This window comes from Hylobates moloch, unplaced genomic scaffold (assembly GCF_009828535.3).
Source record: "Hylobates moloch isolate HMO894 unplaced genomic scaffold, HMol_V3 SCAFFOLD_3, whole genome shotgun sequence".
NCBI lineage: Eukaryota > Metazoa > Chordata > Mammalia > Primates > Hylobatidae > Hylobates > Hylobates moloch.
Genome location: NW_026652278.1, coordinates 11097740 through 11122744, shown reverse-complemented (window position 1 = coordinate 11122744; position 25005 = coordinate 11097740). Strand labels below are relative to the sequence as shown.

General features: G+C 44.2%; 1 protein-coding gene across 4 annotated transcripts in view; it reads left to right on the top strand.

Annotated features, from left to right (window-relative positions):
- Positions 1-21745, top strand: part of BTBD16 (BTB domain containing 16) — a 67510-nt gene extending 45765 nt beyond the window's left edge. For 2 of the 4 annotated variants that reach the window (XM_032169515.1, XM_032169507.1), the window contains exons 11-16: positions 13035-13126; positions 14724-14806; positions 15985-16062; positions 18462-18560; positions 20076-20264; positions 21602-21745. In XM_032169515.1, coding sequence (XP_032025406.1) covers positions 13035-13126; positions 14724-14806; positions 15985-16062; positions 18462-18560; positions 20076-20264; positions 21602-21670 — 610 coding nt within the window. In that variant the 3' untranslated portion in view covers positions 21671-21745. The remainder of the gene's footprint in view (positions 1-13034; positions 13127-14723; positions 14807-15984; positions 16063-18461; positions 18561-20075; positions 20265-21601) is intronic. The other 2 variants (XM_058435744.1, XM_058435745.1) reach the window with 1 other exon arrangement.
- The last annotated feature ends 3260 nt before the right edge of the window (positions 21746-25005 follow it).

Below are 25005 nucleotides of genomic sequence, written 5' to 3'. Positions count from 1 at the left end.
CATCATAGGGTGTGCTTACACAAACCTAGATGGCATAGCCTACTACACACCTGGGCTATATGGTACAGTGTATCACTCCTGGACTACAAACCTGTACAGCATGTTCCTGTACTGAATATCATAGGCAGTTGTAACACAATGGTAAGTATTTGTGTATCTAAACATAGAAAAGTACAGTAAAAATATGATGTAAAAGATAAGAAAGGGTACACCTGTACAGGGCACTTATCATGCATGGAACTTGCAGGACTAGAAGTTGCTCTGGTGAGTCAGTGAGTGAGTGGTGAGTGAATGTGAAGGCCTAGGACATTACTGGGCAGTACTGTAGACTTTTTTTTTTTTTTTTTTTGAAATGGCATTTCACTCTTGTTGCCTAGGCTGGAGTTCAACGGTGCAATCTTGGCTCACCGCAACCTCCGCCTCCCAGGTTCAAGTGATTCTCCTACCTCAGCCTCCCGAGCAGCTGGGATTACAGGAAAGTGCCAGCATGCCCAGCTAATTTTTTGTATTTTTAGTAGAGATGGGGTTTCTCCATGTTGGTCAGGTTGATCTCGAACTCCTGACCTCAGATGATCCACTCGCCTTGGCCTCCCAAAGTGTTGGGATTACAGGCGTGAGCCACTGCGCCCGGCCTACTGTAGACTTTATAAATGCTGTGTACTTAGGCTACACTCAAATGTTCTTTCTTCAATAACAAATAAACTTTAGCTTACTACAAGTGTTTATAATTTTTTTAATGTTTAAAACTTGACTTTTTCATAATAACACTTAGCTTAAAACACAAACATGTTATACAATTGAACAAAAATATTTTCTTTCTAATCTGTTCTGTAAGCTCTTATCCTGTTTCTAAAAAGTTTATGTTAATTTTTTACTTTTTAAACCTTTTTGTTAAAAACTAAGCCACAGGCGGGGTGCAGTGGCTCACGCCTGTAATCCCAGCACTTTGTGAGGCTGAGGCGGGCGGATCACGAGGTCAGCAGATTGAGACCATCCTGGCTAACACGGTGAAACCCCGTCTCTACTAAAAATAAAAAAATTAGCCGGGGGTGGTGGCGGGTGCCTGTAGTCCCAGCTACTTGGGAGGCTGAGGCAGGAGAATGGCGTGAACCTGGGAGGGGGAGCTTGCAGTGAGCCGAGATCGCGCCACTGCACTCCAGCCTGGGTGACAGAGCAAGACTCCGTCTCAAAAACAAAAAACAAAAACAAAAACAAAAACACAAAAACAAGCCACAAACACAAGCATTAGTCTAGGCCCACACAGGGTCAGGACCATCAATGTCACTGTCTTCCACCTCCACATCTTGTCCCACTGGAAGGCCTTCCAGGGCAATGACACCCATGAAGCCGTCATCTCCTATGATAACAACGGCTTCTTCTGGAATACCTCCTGAAGGTCCTGCTTGAGGCTGTGAACTTTTTTTTTTTTATAAGTAGAAGGAAAACACTATAAAATAAAGATTAGAAGTATATAATAGTAAGTACATAAGCCAGTAACAGTCATTTATTATTCATTATTAAGTATTATGTACTGAACATAATTGCATGTACTACGCTTTTATCCAACAGACGCACAGTAGAGTTTTTTTTTTTTACACCAGCCACACCACAAACACATGTGTTGTGCTATAGAATCACTAGCCAATAGCACTTTTTCAGTCCTGTCTTTTCAGCTCCATTATAATCCTTTGGGACCACTACCTTATACGTGGTCTGTTGTTGACTGAAACGTTGTTAAGTGGTGCCTGTCTGTATAACTAGAATGTTATTTAAATAAATCATGGAGTCTGTACTCTTTTTCTTCTGGATTCTTTCACGCATCATAATTATTCAGAGATTCATCCATGTTGTTGCATGTATCAGTAGGTCTTTTTGTTGATTGCTGAGCGATATTCCATTCATGGATTACCAAAATTTGTTTTTCTATTCATCTTTTCATAGACATTTGGGTTGTTTTTAGTAACTTTATAGATGAAGTTACTATAAATATTCATGTACAAGTCTGTGTGGGAGAATATACTTCCATTTCTTTTAAGTAAATAAATACCTGGGAATAGAATGTCTAGGTAAGACGGTAGGTGTATGTTCAACTTTTTAAGAATCTGCCAAACTGTTTTCCAATGTGGTTGCACTATTTTTTTCTTTTCGAGACAGTCTCACTCTGTTGCCCAGGCTGGAGTGCAGTGGCATGATCTTGGCTCACTGCAACCTCCACCTCTCAGATTCAAGTGATTCTCCTGCCTCAGCCTCCCGAGTAGCTGGGATTACAGGCACATGAAAACACGCCCGGCTAATTTTTGTGTATTTAGTAGAGACAGGGTTTCGCCATGGTGGCCAGGCTGGTCTCAAACTCCTGACCTCAGGTGATCCACCTGCCTCGGCCTCCCGAAGTGCTGGGATTACAGGCGTTTCATTTGCTCCACATCCTTGCTGACATTTGGTCAGCCTTTTTAATTTTTGCCAATTTAATGCATTTATAATGGTATCTCATTGTGATTTTAACTTACATTTCTCCAATGACTAACGATGGTGAGCATCGTTTCATATGCTTATCTGTCCTTCATTTATCTTCTTTAGTGAAAAGTCTGTTCAAACCTTTGGCCCATATTTTTAAAACCGGGTTGTTTATTTTTGACTTGTGAGTATTCTTTAAATATTCTGGATACAAGTCCTTTGTCAGATACATATTTCATAGATACTTTCTCCAAATCTATTACTTATATTTTCACTTTCAAAATAGTGTAGTTTGAATATCAGAAGTTTTTTATTTTGATGTTCAATGTGTTGACTTTTTTCTTCTTTTCAGTTCATTCCTTTTGTGTCCTACTTAATAATGTTGCCAAAGCACGATGACTATGATTTTTCCTCTATGTTTTCCTCTGGGAGATTTATTGTTTTAGCGCTCACATTTATATTTCTGATTAATTTTGAGTTAAGTTTTATACATATATATGTGAGGGTTAAGGTTCATGTTTTGCGTATAGATATCCAATTATTCAGTACGATGTGTTGAAAAGAGTATTCTATTTCACTTGAATTGCTTTTGGCACTGTCGTCAAACATCAACCATATGTGTGTGTTTATTTTGGGACTCAATATTCTGTTCCTTTAAACCATATTCCTATTTTATACTAATACATTATCTTGATTAGATAATTCATTTTTACTAAGTCTTGACATAAGGTAATGTAAGTTCTCTAGCTTTGTTCATTTTTTTCAAAGTTATTTTGACTACTCTAGCTCCTTTGCAATTTCATATTAATTTTAAAATCAGCTTGACAGTTTTCGTAGAAAAATCTCATGGAATTTTGATAAGGATTGTCTTCAAAGTACAGGCCAATTTGGGAAGAATTTACATCTTAACAAGATTGAGTCTTCTGATCCATGAATATGGTCTGTCTTTCCATTCATTTAGGTCCTTTTAAATGTCTTTCATAAATGTTTCATGTAGTTTTGCACATTGTTTAGAAAATTTATCTCTAAGGCTTTCATATTAACACTATTGTAAAAGGTATTATTTTAACTTTGATTTCTGATTGTTCTTTGCTATTATGTAGAAATACAAAATTAATTTTTTTACATTGACTTTGTATTATACAACCTTAGTAGAACTCAATTGTACTTCTAGAAACTTTTTTATAGATTCCTTAGGAATCTACATAGGCAATCATATCACCTATAAATAAAGACAATTTTATTTCTTCCTTTCTATCTGTATGCCTGTTTTTGTTCTTGCCTTATTACACTGAATAGAATATTCAGTACATTGTTGATCAGAAGTGGTGAGAGTGGACCTTCTTGCCTTGTTCTAGATTACAGGAGGAAATAATTTAATCTTTCATTATTAAATAAAATTTTAACTATAGGTTTTTTATAGATACCCTTTATCATGTTGAGGAGGTTCCTTTTATTTCTAGTTTGATGATAAATTTTATCAGGAATAGATGTTTTATTTTATCAAATGTTTAGTTTGCCCTTCTTTTCCTAGTTTCATAGGTGGAAACTTCAGTCATTGGTTTAAGACCTTTTCTTTTCTAAGTGTTTAGTGCTATAAATTTCCCTCTAATTATTGCTTTAGCTGCATCTCAGAAATTTTGATATGTAGTGTTTTAAACTTCATTCAGTTCAAAATACATTCTAATTTTCCCTTTGAGTTCTTCTTTGACCTATGGATTATTTAGAATTGTGTTCTTTGTTTTGCAAATATTTGAGGATTTTCTAGATATCTTCCAGTTACTGATTTCTAACTTAATTCCATTGTTATCAGAGAAAATACTTCGTATGATTTTAGTTCTTTTAAATTATTGAGACCTGTTTTATGGCTCACAATATGATCTCTCTTGGTAAAAATTTTTTAAAAGTCTTTATGATTGTATTTTATGTCTATTTTTTAAAATTTCAACTTTTATTTCAGATTTGGGGGTACATGTACAGGTCTGTTACATGGATATATTACATGATGCTCAGGTGCAGTACAATGGACCCTGTCACCCAGGTACTGAGCATAGTACTCAATAGGTAGTTTTCCAGCCCTTGTCTCCCTCCCTCCCCACTCTAGTAGTCACTACTTTCTATTATTCCCATCTTTATGTTCATGTGTACCCAATGTTTAGCTTCCATTTATAAGTGAGAACATATGGTATTTGGTTTTCTGTTTCTGCATTAATTCACTTAGGATAAGTTCTCCATTTGCAATCATGTTGCTGCAAAGAACATAATATATATATATTTTTTAATGGCTGTGTGGGATTCCATGGTATATATGCACTACATTTTCTTTATCCAATCCACCATTGATGGACACCTAGGTTGATTCCATGTCTTTGCTATTGTGAATAGTGCTGTGATGAACATACACGTGCATGTGTCTTCTTGGTAGAGCGATTTATTTTCCTTTGGGTATATACCCAGTGATGGGCTTGTTAGGTCAAATGGTATAGTGCAATCTTCAGTTCTTCGAGAAATCTCCAAGCTGCTTTCCACAGTGGCTGAACTAATTTACATTCCCACCAACAGTGTATAAGTGTTCCCTTTTCTCCACAGCCTTGCAAACATTTGCTATTTTTTGACTTTTTAATAATAGCCATTCTGGCTAATATAAGATGGTATCTCACTGTGGTTTTGATTTGCATTTTTCCGATGATCAGTGATGTTAAACATTTTTGCATATGTTTGTTGGCCACACTTGTATGTCTTCTTTTGAAAAGTATTTGCTCGTGTTATTTTTCTACTTTTTAATGGGGTTGATTTTTGCTTGTTGATTTGTTTAAGTTCCTTATAGATTTGGGGTATTACACCTTTGTTGGATGCATAGTTTTTATGTTTACTCTGTTGATAGTTTCTTTTGCTGGGCAGAAGCTCTTAAGTTTAATTAGGTCCCACTTGTCGATTTTTGTTTTTATTGCAGTTGCTTTTGAGGACAATCACAAAATTCTTTGGAAAGACTGATATCCAGAAAGATATTTCCTAGGTTTCTTCTAGGATTTTCATAGTTTCAGGCCTTACATTTAAGTCTTTAATCCACTCGGTAAATGTTTACTATGTTTTAGTATCTGTAGAATTTGTTGTGGTGGCCCTCTTTTCATATCAGATATTGATAGTTTGTATATTTCTCTTTTTTCTTTCCTCGATCAGCATTGACAGAGGTTTATTTTATTCATTTTTTAAAAAAACACCTTTTTACTTGACGCACCCATTGATATTTTTCAATTGTATGTTTTCTATTTCATTAATTTTTCTCTTTGTTATTTCCTTCTGCTTTCTTCAAGAATTATTTGATATTGATACTTTTTCTAACCTCTTGAAATGGGTATTTAGATATCTGATTTCCAGGCTCTCTTCTTTTCTGAGCTATACATTTCCTTTAATTGCATCCCACGAGTTTTGATGTAATATGCATGTGTATGGTGTATTGGTCAGGAGTGGGGATGGCTTTATCAGACATTCTAGTAGGGGACAGGTGGGTGGAGAAAGTGAGGAGGCCTTGGGAAGAGTTGCCACTCTCTCCATGAGGGGCAAAGGGTCTGAGCTCTGGTGATATCAAGAAGATGGAGTGGAAAGAGTGTCTGTAAGAACAAATACAGTAGCAAGAGAATTAATTCATTCTTCTGGTTCACCTGGCTAGAGAAGGAGATGAAAGAAGATGGGAGAAGCAGCCCATTGCAGTTTGGAATCCATGGTGATTTATACAGAAATATGGCACCTGTGGAAGATGATCTTATTTTGGATTAGTTATGGTGAATTTAGAGAGATCAACTCATTTATCAGGAGCTCAGGGGTTTGGTGTATTTCAAAAGCCATCTTGCTAGAGTGATCCACTGTGCCTCCACACTTGGCTCAGTTATCCCCAAGGAAACCCTCCAGGAGTACCCTCTCTCCCCACAGTCTGATTCAGATGCTTAGTCTCTGGGCTCCATAGTATTACATGCCGATCTCTGTAAGCTTTCTCACTTGTAAATAAGATAATTATTGGGATTATCTATTCCTAAGCATGGCTCCCACACTGGCCATTTGCAGCAAGGACTGTGTCTTACTCGCTTTACCCTCCCAGTCCTCAATCTTTCATTAAAGAACAGCTTCTAGCTGTTGACTAAGTACTGAATGAATGGTGCTTTGAATGTTCTTTAATGGTGGTTTTAACCTCTGAAATATTTCACTTTAACTCTGAAAATTACTCTGCATTGCATGTCAGGTACACACTGTAAGAAGGAATATAGTGACTTTCTGGCCAGCTCTTTAGTGTTAAATGGAAACAAGTGTCGTGTTTGCAGAGTGACAGCTTGAAGTGCACAAAGCATGGGATGGTTTCAGTCCTGCTGGGTATGGATTTGACCTTGATTTGCAATTTCTCCCTCCAGCCTTAGGCATTACAGTGTGTGTGCTACATTTCAAGTGGAACAGTCTTCTCAGGGCCTAGGGATGACTCTCCAGTTGCTTTGTGTATGCTCAGGCTCAGCAGGAGATTGACAAGTAGCTTCTTGTTGCTTCTTATGTGTCCTTTTATGGTATGTGGGACAGGGCTGGATCTGAATGACTGCTAGAAAGGTGGAGAATTCAGTCCTCAATCAGGTGAAATTGGTCACTATAATTAGAAGCAGAAAATGTCTTGCCACCTCCAAAAACCCTTCTACAGGAGGATAGTGTAGAACTCTTCTTACGATTATACTAACTGAAATGAGTGGCAGTTTGGGAGCTACAGGACAATAAAATGCATTCAGTTCATGTCAGTTTGTAAATTACTCACTTTACTAAATCAAAGAAGGTTGATCCTGCAAGGTCCCTTAGAGATCACCTGGTCTCACCCTTTCATTTTGCAGTCAAATAAGCTAAGGCCCAGGGATAATGAGGAGCTTACTTAGGCTCCTTTTGCAAACTGATGGTGGTGCTGGGGTTGACCTTGGTCTTCTAGGTCTTCTGACACTCTTAGCTCTTAGGGTCAAGGGCAAATCATAACAGACATGTAATTCTAATCCTTAGCTGATTTATTAATCACTAAATAGGTATCTCTCAGACACTGAAGGGTAGATTCTGGCAATGAGCTTCCATCTCACCAGAAGGAAGTAATTTGAACATAGCCAATGAACCCAATTCCCATATGATCCCAACTTCCAGATTCTCCTGATTCTCCAGCCGAGTCTCTTCTTTCCTGTGCCCTACCCAAATCTGACCCAGCCTTTACAGAGCCGGACAAAGCCGGTTCCAGAAAGCCTTCTCTGATCTCACTTGTGCACTGGATAAATTCCTCCTCTTAGCTCCTCTTTGCAGAGAGAACAAGAGCATGTGCTGGCTGCATGGGTGTGCACTGGCGAACCCAACAGCACCTTCCCCCACCCATTCCCCCACATACCATTCCCAAGGGACCGCAGGGGGAAACTTTTAAGGAGAGCTTCCCTGCTATGCCCTGTACTGTGGGTGCCCTGAGCCCACTGATTTCTTGAGGGAAATGTGCTATGATGCTGTGTCCCCAGGGTGGGTGAGGCCATGTGCCTCTTGTGATTCATGAATGGCATTTGCAGATGTAGCCAGAGTTAGCATGAAACTGGGCAACCCTGGTGTGTCAACACTGATCTCTTTACCAGCACATTAATTTTGAAATATCCCATCAGTCATGGACATTAGGGCCATTAAATTGTTCTCTTTTAGAATAGTTCAACAAAGCCTTGTGCAGGGAGGTTGATGTATTCTGGGTCAAGGGGATTTCTCATTATCTGACGTTCATGCTTCTTGCCTTGTTTGTGTCTTCTCTTGCTCTGAGAGGTGATGACTCTGCTCCCCTTTAACCTGGATCTCTGGAACCTGAGTCTGTCTTGTTCTCAAGGTCCCTAAATATTATGCTTAGTTCTTACTAACTTGCCACTTCCGCCACGTTGCTTCTTGGCTTTCCAGGCATATTGAGAAGCACCAAAACATACCTTCAACAATAAGCATGGAGGAATGGAAGGAGCACAAAAGTCTGGGTGTAGGAGGTTCTTAAAAAGGGCAGCTGTGGTTATGATTAGACAGGATTTCCCTTTGTTCTAGGGTCAGGACCATCTTGACAGACAAAAGGACATTGAACTCGGTCTCAGTGAAAAGCTGATAGGTCATGGTGACAGCAGACAGGACCACATGGGCATGGAGATAGTGGCATAGACTGGCCTGTATGTGCAGCAAGTGTGTGTGAGCATGTGCACCAGGGCTGGCCCTACTGGCCTAGAAGATAAGTTGTGGGTGAATGGAGAGATGGGATGATGGAAATGAGGTTGGAAAGTTGGCAGGGACCAGGTCGTTCATCCAATTAATTCACCCAACATATTGCAAGCTAAGTGCCAGGCACTATAAAAGACACCAAGAGTGCAACAACAAACAATGCAGACACAAAGCCTGTCATCACGGAGCTTGCAATCTAGGAGCAGAGACAAGCAATAAATGAGATGTATGTTAGGAGAAGTCAGCCCCGAGTCTCAGCCCCACATCTGCCATTCACTGCCTGTAGACTTTGGGCAAGCACCCTAACCACCATGCATGGAGGTAACAACACACACTCACCAGGACTGATGGGTGGGTCAGCCCTGACTCCAAGAAAGGCCTAGGACAGCATGTGACAGGGTTTCTAAAATGTGGTGACCTTTGGTAAGTTATGATGTGGGGGTGGCAGCAGGAATTATTGTTTCATTTACCACAGTTGAGTGTTAGGAGCCAAGCGGACCATTTCCTGGTTATATATAGAGAGATAGATAGATAGATAGATTTTTTTTTTTTTTTTTTTTGAGATGGAGTCTCGCTGTGTCGCCCAGGCTGGAGTGCAGTGGCATGATCTCGAGTCACTGCAACCTCTGCCTCCCATGTTCAAGCAATGCTCCTGCCTCAGCCACCCAAGTAGCTGGGATTACAGGCACCCGCCACCACGCCTGGCTAATTTTTGTATTTTTAGTAGAGATGGGGTTTCACCATGTTGGCCAGGCTGGTCTCCAACTCCTGACCTCAGGTGATTCACCCACCTCGGCCTCCCAAAGTACTGGGATTACAAGCATGAGCCACTTTGCCCGGCCTCCATTTCCTGGTTCTTTGATTTCAGGAGTGTCCCAAGTCTTCTATGCTGAGTTGTATTTTGAAAAAAAAAAAAAAAAAGCCATTTTCTTTTCTCATTGTGAGTTATTGCCCTAAAATGTGTATTTTTTCCAAACATTGTCTTAAAATTTAGTATGTTAGTTCAAGTGTTTCTCAAATAAGCAAAGTCACTTTTAACCCTATTGTCTTTTTTAAACTGAGGCAAAATATTCATAGCATGAATTTTTCCCATTTGAACCATTCTTACGTGTTCAGTTCAGTGGCGTTAAGTTTATTCACATTGCGGTGCAGCCATCTCCAGAACTTTTCCATCTTCCCAAACTGAAACTCTACCCATGAAACAACTCCCATTCCCCTTCCCCAGCCCCTGGCAGCCACCGTTCTACTTTCTGTCTCTACGAATTTGATGACTCTAGGTACCTCATAGAGTAGAATCATCCAGCATTCACCCTTGCGCCTGGCTTACCGCTTCCAGGTTCATCATGCTGTAGCATATATGTATGTTAAGGCTAAAATCTGAAGTGCTGGGACTATCAGGGCTGTGGGCCTGATACTCGCAGAAAGGGTGGAAGGCTCCAGCAGATGACAGGGTAGAGGAAGTGAGAAAGTTGTGGCGAAGAGCACCTCTAAAATACAATATGTACCCATCAGAGGGAGACTTGTCCCCAGGTACTGTCTTTCTGAGTCTATGGGAGATTTGTCCCCAGGGTCTGGCAAGTAGGACCCAGAGCCAACCTGGATGTATCTTTCAGTAGCAAGGAACTGTGAACTGTCTTCCCTAGAGGGGTCACGCCCCAGGGTTTCTCAGTGAACTTTGGGAGGCATAGACCATCGCCTGAAGTTGTCTCAAAAAAGTAAGCACTAAACCAAAAGAGGTCTTTGCACAAACAGAACGCAGTACCAGGGAAACCATGCCAGTCTTTGAGTCCACCAGTGTAGCCAAGCGCAGTAGTCCCCAGACTTAGCAGCTGCTTGCTCCGCCCCATCTTACGTGACACCATGTGAATGCACTCACCACTGGACCAGAGAGGAGCAGGTACCTCCGCTCCCAGACAGTTAAGTGGCACCAAGTAAAATGGAAAATGTGCTGGACCGGCCCTGAGTGGCCTGTGTAGGACACTGGCTCCAAGACAATGGACCTCGCTAGGTTCCCAGAGCCGGGTTATATTGATCAGTTCTGAGGGTGGACCACAACCCTTGTATCCTTTGAGATTTCAGGAAATCAGAAGCTGAGGACACCACTTTCTTTCTTTGAGGTGGCCCATAACTTGGGTGATTTGGAGGGTGGCAGTGATGATGAATACCACCAAGAACAATTCCCTGCATTTGACCCTGCTTCAGTCCATTCACTTGCCCTGGGGCGGGAGGACAATGGTGGTGCTTATAGGTGTTGAGGACTCACTGGGTGCCAGCAGCCGGCCCAAGCCCTTCCCAAACACTGTCAGCTTTACTCCTCCCTTCTCCCCAAGGCATCACCTGTGGCTACTGCTCCCACTTGACAGAGGAGAGTGAAGCTCTGAGAGGCCCGGTCACAGGACTGTGGCTGGCTGGGCTGGGCCTGGACCCTGGTCTGCCTGCCTCGGGGGCCCCAACTTGTTTGGATGATGAGATGACTCATGGCCTCTCCATGTCAGCCACAAAAGTGGGCATCATTGTCACTTCCCAGAGGCCCCAAGGGGTCATAAAGTCCAACCAGCTGTCTCAACAAAGCTGTTTCCAAATCCTGTGGGACAGGATGGCTGTCCAGAGAGGCCCTGGCTGAATGGTCTTCGGGTCTGAGTGCCTCTCAAAGGGAGGATTAGGGTCTCGGTTCCTCTCGCCCCTGCCAGCAGCCTTGCCATGCCAAGCGCATCAGCAGAACTGGCGTCTGGAGCTTCCTGGTGGAGGGCAATGCTTTCCTCCAGATGGGTCCTTTCCTTTCTGGGGCTGAATCTGTATTTCAGCCGCAGCTCCAGCCGGGGCCCACTGCTTAGGGCAGCACCCTGCTGTGGAGCCCTGGCCATAGGTGCTGGCTTGTCCCCAGAGCACTGGACAAGGCTAGGGAGGACGGTGTCAGCTTGGCCCCTTCTTGCCCCTTGGCACCTGCTGCCCAGCCATGATGATGCCTCAGCTGTTCCTCCATGACATGATGAAAAATAGGCAGAAGGCGGAGGAGGCTCAGATCATCTGCGGAAAGGAAGTGAGGGAGTGTTATTTGTCCCATGAAGATGGCAGTGTTTTCAGGGCACAGGCACCGCACCCACCAGCCCCGGCTCCACTTACCCTGGGTAATGGAGGGCTGGTTCCAGAACCAGTAGTTCTGTACTCCTGAAAGCATCCGCCTGACCTTATTTATGGCTGCTCTGTCCACTTCCAGAGACAGGCACAGGGTAGATACTCGTAAATAACCGTTGAACTGAATCAGAACTCACTTGTCTTTGTGCCTACAACTTTTCTGCACCTCTAGGCCTATCTTCTGGGACCACTGGCGTGGAGCAGTTGGGCGGTCCCAGGAATTCCCAGATCTTATGAAAATAAACGGTTCCGGGAAAGCTGGTGGGCACCTCTGACAGAGGGGACCACAGGGCCAGTGGTGCCCTCTGTCCAGCTGGGACAGGGTGTGACTTGGACACCACTCTTGATTTACGGAAAAATAATCTACAAGTACCCTGGGTGGATCCGATGCAGGCTCTGCCTTGAGGGAGTGACTGCATTTCCAAAGGGACTTGGAAACTTTGTTCCCCATTGTCCCCATTTATGAAAAGTGACAATTTTTGTGAAGTAAGTTATTTGAAAACAAGGGCAGGGAATGCGTGTCTGTGTGTGCATGTCTTCTCAAAAAGAACTGGATCTTCTCAACCCAGCGCTGACCTTCAGCTCCATGAGGAAGTTAATTGGAGCTTGGCATTAACTGAGTATAGCAGAACTGATCCTGAAACCAGCTGCTAAAACTAGTTCCCCACACAGCCATTCTCTTCTTCTTTTTAATTTTATCAGAAAGCACTTTTGCAGCGCCTAATTTGGTCGCTTACTGGAAGGGCAGCGTATGTACAGGGGGAGTCAGGAGTCCCGGGTTCCAGTCTGAGCTGAGCCTCTTTTTCCCACCTGTAAAATGGAGCTCATGATCCTTGCCCCGTCTGCCCCACAGGAAGTTTGTGAGACTCGAGTGAGAAAATGATATTGAGGGCCTCTGTAAAGTAACATGTGTTCCCATCAGTCACTTAATGCACATTTATTGAGCAATTACTATGTGCAGAACTCAGTGGTAGATGCTGAGGGGAATATAAGCATTTGTCTCCATTACCATCTCTGGGGCTGGACTTTATAAAATGTCATCTAAGCCACCATCTGCTTCCATGTACCTGACCCCTCCAGAGGGACCGAGGCCCCATCTCCCCCTGGCTGGTGAAGCCACTAGTCTCTACAACATGGCTTTCCCTAGCCCGAGCTAATTCCAGAGAGGAGTTTGCTGAAAGTCTGTTATTCTTCTTTATGCCTCTGCTAAGCTTTCCCGAGAACTGTTGCTTTCTGGACCGGGACATAGGACAGAGCTTGAGGCCGCTCTTCCTCTGCTTGCGTCTGCATGGCGTCACCAAAGGTAAGCCCTGGTCCAAGCGACCGCATCCACGGGAAAGCTGCTGGGCACCTGCCCACCCCTCAGCCACTGCCGGGGGAGCCCCACCTGATGTTTCCAAGGGAATCACCTGAAACATGGCATTGTCACTTCCAAGCTGTGTGACTTTGGGAAAGTCATGCAGCCTCCTGGTCTCACTTTCCCTGTCTGTAAAATGAGGGTAATCTGAGCTCTGATGAAATACAGTGATGGCTAGAAGGGGCTTATATATTGTGAAGCAGTGTACAGCTGCCGAGGGCTGTTTTATTGGGATCTAATTGTATGTCCTGCCTCTTCACATGCTTCACTTCTAGGCCCCTTGTTCTGCAGTTTGGGAGAAAAATCTGGAATTGTGCTCCCTCAACCTCATGCTCTGGGCACAGGGGATGGTACCTGTAACTCGGAAAAAGGAAAGAAATGTTGGGGAGTATGTTTTCGGTAGTCCAGGAGGCCACCCAGTGAGATCTTTGCATCTGAAAGGACATCTGAGAACATTTTCAAAGCCATTTCCAGCTATCCAGACATAATAAGTAGCTCTAGAATTCAGGAATGGTTGATGGGGCCAGGTGGTTTTGTCCAAATTGCTTCTAAACACTCCAGAAACACTGATTACCTGATCTCAAACCTCCTTTCCCAGGCAGGATTGCAGCCAGGGGGCCGTGAATGTTGGGGTGAGGCATGGTTGTAGGGGAACACTAACTCTTCCCCAGGGACCTGGGAAAGGAGATCTAGCGAAAAGTATGGGGAAAAAAATAAAAATAGAAATGTTAAATTGGAGCTATGTGCAGCCTAAATATCTTCTTCCTTTTTGCTTTGTAATTTCTTTGATAATATTGTGAGAACTGAAATATCTTTAAAGAATAAGGAGGACTGGTCAAAGCTGACCTTCGAGGGCCACTGATGGCTTTTCCTTTAAGTTCTCAAGGTATCTTCCAGGGCTCACTGGGTAGCAATATCTTCTTGCAGGATTGCTAAGAGTATATTTCTTCAAAATAATATGTTACACTTAAATTGTACATTAATATGTAGTATAGACATTTTTTTAAACTGAAGTTGAAATGGCCATCCAATTTGGAGTGAATGTATTGGTTCCTTTGAAAGTTTATTTGTATAAGGTGGTTTTTTGTGTTTTTTGTTTTGTTTTGTTTTTTTGAGACGGAGTCTCACTCTGTCCCCCAAGGCTGGAGTGCATTGGTGCAATCTCGGCTCACTACAACCTCTGCCTCCTGGGTTCAAGTGATTCTCCTGCCTCAGCCTCCCAAGTAGCTGGGATTAAACATGTGTGCCACCACGCCCAGCTACTTTTAGTAGTGACGGGGTTTCGCCACGTTGGCCAGGCTGATATTTCTGTATGTTTTTAAAAGAGAATTGATTTGGATTATAAAAGTAATTGACTCTGAACATAACCACAGTGACCCTGAGATGTTTTACTTGTACTTTGTCAATCAAACCTTAAAGGAGACCATCCACCCCTTTCCCGTCCCTCAGCTCCTGACTTCTTCCTTCTCTTTTCTGTAAATGAGACTTTTGAGGCTCTGGTGTGAATAAAACTAAAAAACATTCTCTTTGTGTTTCTTCCCAGGCAAGGATCTGGAGGTGCTGCGGCACATTAACTTCTTCCCAGAGTCGTGGCTGAACCAGGTTACAGCCAACCATTACCACGCAGTGAGTTGCCTGCTCTGCAAGGACACAGTTGTCAAAATGTATTGCCTCTCTGACTTTGTTTTTTCTGGAGATGTGTTTCACATTTGAAACCTCTAAAGCTCTGAGGTCAGGACACATCTGGATCGTCCTCCAGGGAAAGTGGGGAGAGCAGTGCCTGGGAAGGAGAAGAAGGGAGGAGACCCAGCCTTGGAATCCGGGTAGTTCGAGCTCCCCTCATAGGCATTTTTGTTCTTGATACAAATTAACAAATGTTGGGACCAAATTACTCTTCCTCCAGTAATAAATAAGCATTTCTCTCTCTGTGCACCCTCAGCAACATAGAGCATTTAAATTTCAAATCACTTTTCTTGATTGAGAACGGAACAACGGCATCTCATTTTTTAACATGCATTTCCTTTATTACTGGTGATCATGAATGTTTTCCATGCGGCATTTCCCCTTTGTGAATTGTCCATGCAAACTGTTGTAGTTCTTATGTGTTTTCAATCTCGCGTTTTTAGAGATGAAGAGGGGCAGTGTGTGAGTTCTGAAGATGTATGAGTCACTGGTTAAAATTCAATCCTGCTCAACAAATATCTATTGTAATGTGCAAGCCACAGTGCTCAGCGCTCCCTGCCCCATAGATCTTGACTCCGTGCAAGGAGGTGCTTTTCTGGGACATAACTCAGGACCATGCTCTAACAGAGCAGCAGAGGACTGACAGAGAGGGAACAGTCTGTGCAGACATCTCAGGAAGTCCCCACCTCCCTCTTGGTCCTCTGACTCTGCCCACCTCCTTCCTTTTGTCCCCTGCTGCCAATGCCATCCTCTCGAATTCCGCTCCCTCCCCTCCCCAGCCCTCACCTTGGAGCCTCCCATGAGGGGCCTTGCTTGTTCTTGATTTTGTGACCGTGATCATCTCTGGCCCATGTACACATTTTATTTCCCAAGTGAGACTGCTCAGGTACTTTTCTGTCTTCTCCTTGCATCCTCTGAAAGCACTGGACACAGTACCAGACACAGTAGGTTTTCAATAAATGTCCGTGAACTGAATGAATGACTGAATGTGAGTCTAGAGGCAAAACTCTTTTTCATACCTGGTGAGGGGTGCAGGGATCAAGGAAGAGGCACGAAGATGAAGAGAGGCACTCGTGTCCAGAGGATCCCACCGTGGTCAGCTGTGTGCATTTTCCTTTCAGCTGGAGAATGGGGGCGACATGGTCCACCTGAAAGATCTTAACACCCAGGCTGTGAGATTTGGGCTGCTCTTTAACCAGGTACTGAGAACTGCACCCGAACAAGGGGAAGAACTGTCCCTCTCGTGCTTAGATAAGAACCTTTGGAGGGCAGCCACGATTACTTCTGGCTCCTGGTAGGAAGGTCAGGGGACCAGAAGAGAGAATCACAGGTGTCTCTCCTGCATGGTCATCAGTTCCCAGGAAATAAAATTCACAAGGCAGGGGCCTGGGACAGGCCGTTTAATAATTCCACCACTAAGGGGACCAGCGGTCCTGGTGGTACTGGGATGGAGGAGTTGCCCTGGGATGTAGGACTTCAATTCTAAAACCAGGAAAGGCCAAGGCAAATTGGGAAGGGTTGGTCTTTCTATTTCCCACAAACACCAACAGTTGCAAACTGGCTCAACAAAAGACTCCATGCCAAGCCCGTGTTTAAGCTTATAGGGGTGAACTCAGTCTGGGCAGCTATTTTGATGGATCTCAGAATAAAACTGCAGTGGGTCAAGGAGCTTGATTGCAAGGCATCTTGGCACTTAGTGACCAGGGGAGCGTTGGGGTTGGTAGCTGTGCTCCGTGCTGGGTTCCCTGTGATGGAAACAATTCTCCAAGAAATCACTGATCTCCTTTGATTATTTCAAGGCACCCCCGCAGTGATCTGAAAAGAATTCACGTTTCAAGAACTAGGGGTGCTGAATGTATCATCAGAGAGTCCCCTCTGAGTCATCCCTGGAGAGGCTGGTTCAGCCTTTTGGTTGCAGAGACATCGTGCCTAAGTGGGCAGGTGGAGATCACAGAGCCAGGACTTCCTGCAAATGCTATAGTGGCTCTTGGGCCCATCAAATCGAAACAACAGGCTTTGTTCCAAAGGTCTATAGACCACAGGTCATCTAAGAACATACCTAACCTATTCTTTACCTCACTAAGGAACACGAAGAGTAAATAATATTGTCACTGTTCAGTAGCTACTACTAAGTCTACTACCAACTTCTGCTAACTGTACCAACTGTTTATAGTGAGACCAAGGAAAGGAGGGTCTAAACCCTCCAGAAACACTGATTACCTGATCTCAAACCTTCTTTGCCAAGCAGGATTACAGCCAGGGGACTGTGAATGTTGGGGTGAGGCATGGTTTTGGGGGAACGCTGTAACTTTTGCAAACTCGATGGGTTCCCAGGGACCTGTGAAGGGAGATATAGGGAAAAGTATGGGGAAAAACATAAAAATAGAAGAAATTATAAATTGGAGCTGTGTGCAGCCTAAATATCTTCTTCCTTTTTGCTTTGTAATTTTTTTGTAGTGTTGTGATCACTGAAATATTTTTAAAGAATAAGATGGATCAGTCGAAGCTGACCTTCAAGGGCCACTGACAGCTTTTCCTTTAACAATAGTTCTCGAGGTAGCCTCCAGGGTTCACTGGGCAGTGGTCTCTTCTTGCATGATTGTTGAAAGTATATTTCATTCAAAATAGTATAAGTTACACTTAAAACCATTACTATGTGGTATAGAATTTTTTTTTAACTCAGGTTGAAATTGCCATCCAATTTGGAGTGAATTTATTCCAAATTGTTAGTAGCAATTACCACTACCAAGGATTTCAGTTTAGCTTTCCCCATGTTTCCTAGGTTAAAATTGCTGTTGTATTTTCACTTTCAAATCAGTTGCTGAATGAGTGACGTTTGTTATTGTTGCTATACTTTGTTTTACCATGTCCTCTTGACTTTTTTTTTTTTTTTTTTTTTGAGATGGAATCTGGCCCTGTCACCCAGGCTGCAGTGCAGTGGTACAATCTCAGCTCACTACAAGCTCCGCCTCCTGGGTTCACACCATTCTCCTGCCTCAGCCTCCCAAGTAGCTGGGACTACAGGCGCCCGCCACCATGCCTGGCTAATTTTTTGTATTTTTAGTAGAGACGGGGTTTCATTGTGTTAGCCAGGATGGTCTTGATCTCCTGACCTCATGATCCGCCCACCTCGGCATCCCAAAGTGTGCTGGGATTACAGGTGTGAGCCACTGTGCCTGGCCTTTTTTTTTTTTTTTTTTTTTTTTTTTTTTTTACTTATTTATTTTATTTTTTTTTGAGATAGAGTCTTACTCTGTCGCCCAGGCTGGAGTGCAGTGACACAATCTCAGCTCACTGCAACCTCTGCCTCCCTGATTCAAGCAATTCTCCTGACTCAGCCTCCTGAGTAGCTGGGACTACAGGCACGCGCCACCATGCCTAGCTAATTTTTTTATTTTATTTTTTATTTTTGTATTTTTGGTAGAGATGGGGTTTTGCCACATTGGCCAGGCTGGTCTTGAACTCCTGACCTCAGATGATCTGCCCTCCTCAGCCTCCCAAAGTGCTGGGGTTACAGGTATGAGCCACTGCACCCGGGTGACTTTGAATACTAAATATTTTGCCCCCTTCACTTTGTTGTTTCTCTTTCCCAATTTAGGAGAATACAACTTATTCGAAAATGATTGCTCTATATGGATTCTTCTTTAAGATAAAGGGACTCAAACATGATAATACCTCTTATAGTTTTTACATGCAGGTAAGGATAGAGTGCGTGAAAATCGTGTCTCTGAAACAGTCTTTTAGAGTTAGAGTCAATCCATGTTGAATTAGTAATAATTGATTCATCATAAATTACTAATTGACATGAAATGTATTGTAAGTGCTAACCATGCTCATATATGCGATGTCATTTGATTTTTACAACAATCTTGGGAAGTAGGTATTGGTCCCATTTAGCAGATGAGGATCTAAAAACTGAGCGTCTTTGTGTTCATATGGCCTCTATGGGTAAAGTCAGGATTAGATTCTAGTCTACTGTCTCCACATGTGGGGCTCACTTCGTCTTCAATTTATACATACAATTCAGTTATTCTCCCATGAAGATAACCGGTCATGCCCCCAACTGGGAGAGGGGGTAATTTTGTTTAGCTGCAAAGCGGGCTATGGGCAGGACCCCAGAAAAGTCAGGAGGGTGCTTGACTTCTCCGTAGTGCTCCTGCTGGACTTTAGGAGAGGCAGGAGAATGTCCTATTTAGGAATGGAGAGTCTGCAGGCAAACGGCCTGCGAGCTACAGGACCTGGGCAAGTGCCAGGAGCTCTCCTCTGTGCAGTTTCCTCACCTTTAAGACAGAGAAGGTAACAGGACATACCTCACCGGATTGTTGTGAGTTTAAATGTGTTAATCTGTGCTGGGTAGCTTGGAACAAGCTTGACACACAAAGCACCATATGCATTAGGGAAGGTGAGGATGATGATGTTGACGATGACAATGACAAGTATGATGAAAGATCGCTGTGTTCCACTTAAGATTTGCTTACAAGTCTCTTTTCTAAACCGCAAGCTTTTGAGAGGCCATATCTTATTAATCTTTTTATTACTACTGCCAATCACAGCACCGAGAACACAGAGGAGCTTTTTTTTATTTTTATTTTTATTTATGTTTTGAGACGGAGTCTTGCTCTGTTGCCCAGGCTGGAGTGCAGTGGCGCAATCTTGGGTCGCTGCAACCTCCATATAAAGGGGCTTTAAATGAGTGACTGACTGAATGAATGGATAAACAAGTGAATTAATGCACAAATGAAGAAACCAGAGTTTTAGTCCCAGCTTTGCCAGTACCTCATATGTGCCCTGGATCAAGTCATTTCTCTTCCCTGGGCCTCAGCTCTTGGTCTCCACTGACTCAGGCATCTCCCTACACAATGAATTCTTCTGGGTGGAAGAGATGAATCATGTGACAGCAACAGTCCAAATGCCCTTATGAGTACTACATTGGTTTTTTAATTCTGGCAAAGGCATCATAAAGCTTGACTTAATGGTGTTTTTCTAGATTGGCCAAAGCCCAGGCCATCAGCCACTGGTTTATGTATGGTGGGGGCTCCAGTGACAACTGACTCAGCAGCAACAACTTTTAGGAGATGGTGCCAATTGGGAAATGCCCTCTTGCTGCCTGCACACATTCTATACCAGGGTCTATATGCCAGGCGCCAGCTTTTGCTAACTCTGGGCCACCCCGATTGCAGTTCCACCTAAGGTGGAATCACTCTCTTTGCAGAGAATAAAGCACACAGACCTGGAATCCCCCTCCGCGGTCTATGAGCACAACCTCGTCAGCCTGCGAGCGGCACGCCTGGTGAAGTATGAGATCAGAGCCGAGGCCCTGGTTGACGGCAAGTGGCAGGAGTTCAGGACATACCAGATCAAGCAGAAGTTTGGGTTGACCACGCCATCCTGCAAAAGCCATGCAAGTGTTCATGTTGTCTTTTTCTTTCATTTCCTTTTTGCTCTTTCTCTCCCCTATCCTTTTGGGGATCACTGGCTTCTAATCTCCAGTGCTCTACGCTGAAGATCCCTGGAAAATCTGGCTCAGTTTCTTAAGGATTATCACAGCCTCAAATAATGCTAAAGAGAAATCTCTTCTAGAATGAAAAACCATGGATACAGATAACTATAACCCAAATCAGACTACCTGATTTGGGTCACACCAGATCTATTTTATAAGCATCAAAGGGTATTTTTTTTTAGGTGAGGAGGCTCCGTGGAATGTATTTGCCATCACTACCTCCACTGATGCCTGTGAGTGACACATTAATTTCCCTGAAATCCACAGCCCAGACCCACCTGCCTCACTCTGGCCCACTGGGGAAGGGCTGGGCCCATCTACCTCAGTAGGTGGTTGCCAGCATCTAGGCAGATCCACTGCCTGGCCTGGCTTCTGACCAGAATAAGACTTTGCTACAAGCCAGTGAGTAATTCCCGGTCCTGACTGCACATCAGAATCATCCGGGGGCTTTAAAACTACCAAGGCCAGAGCCCCACCCAGATCACCAGACCCAGATAGATACTCCATGGGTCGGGCCAGGGTATCAGCATTTTTAAAAGCTTCCAGGTTATTTTCTATGATGTTAGAAATCACAGTAACAATTTCTTTTGTGGGGGTGAAGGAGAGGGGCTGGGAAATTAACTGACAGGGAACATGAAGGAGATTTCTGTGGGGCTGGAAATATTTGTTTTTGTTTGTTTGTTTGTTTTGTTTTGTTTTGTTTTTGAGACGGAGTCTCGCTCTGTCGCCCAGGCTGGAGTGCAGTGGCGCAATCTCAGCTCACTGCAAGCTCCACCTCCTGGATTCACGCCATTCTCCTGCCTCAGCCTCCTGATTAGCTGGGACTACAGGCGCCCGACACCACGCCCGGCTAATTTTTTGTATTTTTTAGTAGAGACGTGGTTTCACCGTATTAGCCAGGATGGTCTCGATCTCCTGACTTCGTGATCCACCCGCCTCAGCCTCCCAAAGCGCTGGGATGAAATATTTTCTTGTTCAGGGTAATGGTTACACAGGAGCATTTACTTGGTGAGAATTCATCAAGCTGCCCTCTTCAGATTTGTGCACGTTATCGTGTTTAAGTTATTCCTAATTTATTGGCAGTTTATTTCAAATAACCTCTGCAGGTTATTCTGATGCGCAACCATAGTTGAGAGCCAGCATTTTCTACAACTGTTAGTCCTTCCTCTTTCCCCTTCTGGCGGGCAATTGTGTTTATCCTAAAAGTCACATTCACTTTGTTTTGTTTCACGTTTTAGGCCTTGAAAATCCAAACTGTGGGCACCCCAATCTATGTAAGTTTTGCATTCCTCTTCCCAGCGTCTTGACAGTTTCCAGAAGAATCTACGGGATTTCCCCCCCGACTGGTCTGCATAAAAGAAAATAAAATGACATAAAAGGGAGCACTCAAGCATTCCATTGCCTTTCCTAGTTCGTTATGGTCTCGTTCGAACTTTTGTCCACGTTTGTATCATTTGAGGGTGGAACGTGCCAGACCCGAGAGTGCATTTACCAGCCCTGCCCCACAGCACCCTGAGTCCAGCCCTGACGTTTTGCCCTCTCCCAGCACCATGGAAGCACCAGCAGCAGCAACAGGCTACAGCCAGGAGCATGGAGGACTTCCCTTAGATGCAGCTCTGCCTGCTACACAGAACAACAGGCCTGCCAATCGTCCCTGGCAGTTTGGGCTCAGACAGAACAAGAGGTAGAAGGGGAAGGAAGTGATTCTTAAGTACAGAGTGACTTATTTATTATCCCACCTTTTAAATTGAAGCTCTGCAGTTTGGACAGAGGGAATAGAGAGCCTTCCTTCCCACTTTGTTTATTTTCTATTGCAGTGTCACAAAGGACCACAAATTTAGTGACTTAAAACAATACATTGATTTCTTCAGTTTTTGTGGTTGAGGAATTCATGTAGCTTCACTGGGACCTATACTCAGGGCCTCATAAGACTACGGTTTAGTGGCAGGCAGGCTGTCTTCTCATCTGAAGAGATGGCTGGGAGAATTCATGTCCAAGCGCGTTGAGGTTGTTGGCAGATTCATTTTCTTGCAGCTGTATGACCAAGGGCCACGGCTGCTACCGGGGTAGAGAGAAGGCTGCGCAGGCCCTAGTGGCCCCCTGCAGTTCCCTGCCATGTGACTCTCTACAGACATTTGAAATCATGGCTATTTGCTTCTTCAAGGCCAGCAAAAGAATCTCTCACTCTAGTCTGCTAAGGTAATCATAGGAGTGGCAGCCCCTCCCCTCTGCCCTACTCTCTGGACTAGAAGGAAATCACATGCTCCACCCACACACAAGGGGAGAGAATTATACAAGGGGGCACCTGAGGGTGTGTCCACCACACTGTATTACCCATTGTCTTTGGAAAAGTGATGGAGAGTCGATGACGCTATGCAGGCAATGAGGTGGATAAGTTTAGTCTAATAATCACCTCAGAGTCAGACACAGCTGGGGGAGCCTCCTTCCCAGCAGAGGAACCTGTGCAGTGTGACCTGGCAGGGAGAAGCAAAGGAACTGGGTGTTGGGAGCCTGTTGGCAGGTTCTCCCCGCCCTTCCCCAAGCCCTGTTTCCCAGGCTGCCTCACCAGCTTGCTTCTGGCCATGTCCAGTCAATGGGAGGTGGGGATGGGAGCTTGGAAGAGAGAGAACAGGAACGGCCTGGGTAGTTTGTACCCTCTGGGCTCAGAGGACGTATTCCTGCAGTAACTGTGTCTCCTTCCTCCGCTGCCCAGCTCATGCCCCAGCTCATGCCCACAGCCTCCTGCTAGGGTTTCAGCACCCATCAAAGGTCCCTGCTTCTGGTTCTGATACCACCTCGTCCCTGTGTCCCTCCAGGCTCTGGGGCAGTGGGGACTTCCTTCACTGCAGTCTCTGGGTTGTCTCATTCCCTGTTCAGCTTCTTGAGTTTTACTTCATCTGGGAACCAGTTCTCTGTATTATATTGATTCTGTTTGAAACCCCTAGAGTAGTTTATGTTTCCAGGTTAGTCCCTAATGTAAAGGGTTTTGGTGAGTTGGCAGATGTGGCTCAGTGGGGTGGATGATTGGATAACATGGCTTCAGTGATTCTTCCCATCCCTGCAGGGCAGGGTCTGGGGTGAGGCAAGCGAGGCACTTGCTCAGGCATATAACCTAAAGGGGCACCGAAATACTCAGTAATACAGATAAGTAGTATTTTAATTCGATGTTTTAAAAAACCAAAATCAACACACACAAATCTATGATAGAGCTTGGTGAATTGTCATAAAGTGACCCATATAACCAGCACCCCAGACACCCCCAGTGGACCCCCCAAGGTGAATACAACACCGACTTCCATCTCCATGAATTAGTTTGGCCCTTTAGTTTGAATATCTTACAATCTGACAGTGCACACTCTTTCATGCCTACATGCTTTTGTTCCACATCACATTTAAAAGATTCATTCAGGTTTTCACCGGGAGATGTAGTTTATTTTCAAATAACATGATGGTTTCACTTTTTTACTTTTTAAAAACTAAACGTTACTTCAATAAAATAATACATGTTGTCACAGAAAAGTGAGAAAATACAAAGAAGAAAATCAAATGGCCTGGGACTGCCGTCACTGAGATGTTTGGTAGGTGACCTTCCAGGAAGAATTTTAGGTGCATTTGTAGTTTTCTTTCCATTTAAAATGGGATTTGCAGTTCAGAGCCTCATTCTTCTCTTGAGAGAGCTAATCAGGATGGCAGGGTGTAGTGGCTCATGCCTATAATCCCAGCACTTTGGGATGCTGAGGTGGGTGGATCCCTCAAGCCCAGGAGTTCAAGACCACCTTGGGCAACATGGCAAAACCCCATCTCTACAAAAGATATAAAACTTAGCCGGGCATGGTGGTGTGCAGCTGTAGTCCTAGCTACTTGAGAGGCTGGGGTGGGAGGATCGTTTGCGCCCAGGCAGTTGAGGCTGCAGGGAGCTGCGGTTATGCCACTGCACTCCAGCCTGGGCAACAGAGCAAAACCCTGTCTCAATTAAAAAAAAAAAAAAGAAAGAAAAAAAAAAGGCGGGGGAGGTTAAACAGGATAACAGGATGATTTCTTTAATAGGGAGCACAGTGTTTGCGGAGGAAGGAGATGGTGTATTTGTTTCACCTTCAAATTGCGGGGCATCAGAAAAGTCACTTGTCACTTACCTTCCATGACTGTCACTTTCTTATCTACAAAAGGGACATAAACTCACCCCTCTGCCTCCCTCTCAGGGGCTGTGAGCCCCGCAGGCAGCACTGTATGTAAGGCCTCTTTATGGACCAGCCCCTGTGCAGATGCCTGGGGGCTTGGTGTTACTGGCTCAAGAAAAAATGCAACCCTGTGGCATTTTACCACAGTTCTGTAGGATAACAGGGGTGACAAGAGCTAAAAACACTGACAAGCAAATCTGCAGATGTCTAAGAGAGGAGAGGCTGTTTGGAAGCGTCTCTGAAACGTGAATGATTGCCCAGTCTCTAGGGGAAGCAACTGTTAGGTATTTGAAATATGTAAACTCATGCGCCAGGAGTTTGCAAGAGTGAGAGAAACTTGCCAAGCAGCGATGCCAAAAATGTGTCTGTAAGGTGAGCAGTAAGCAGAGTGGGGAATGTTAGGGAGGGGCTGGGGTGGGCAGGAGAAACGCAGCCCCAAAACCTGGGGTGGGGCTGGGGTGGCA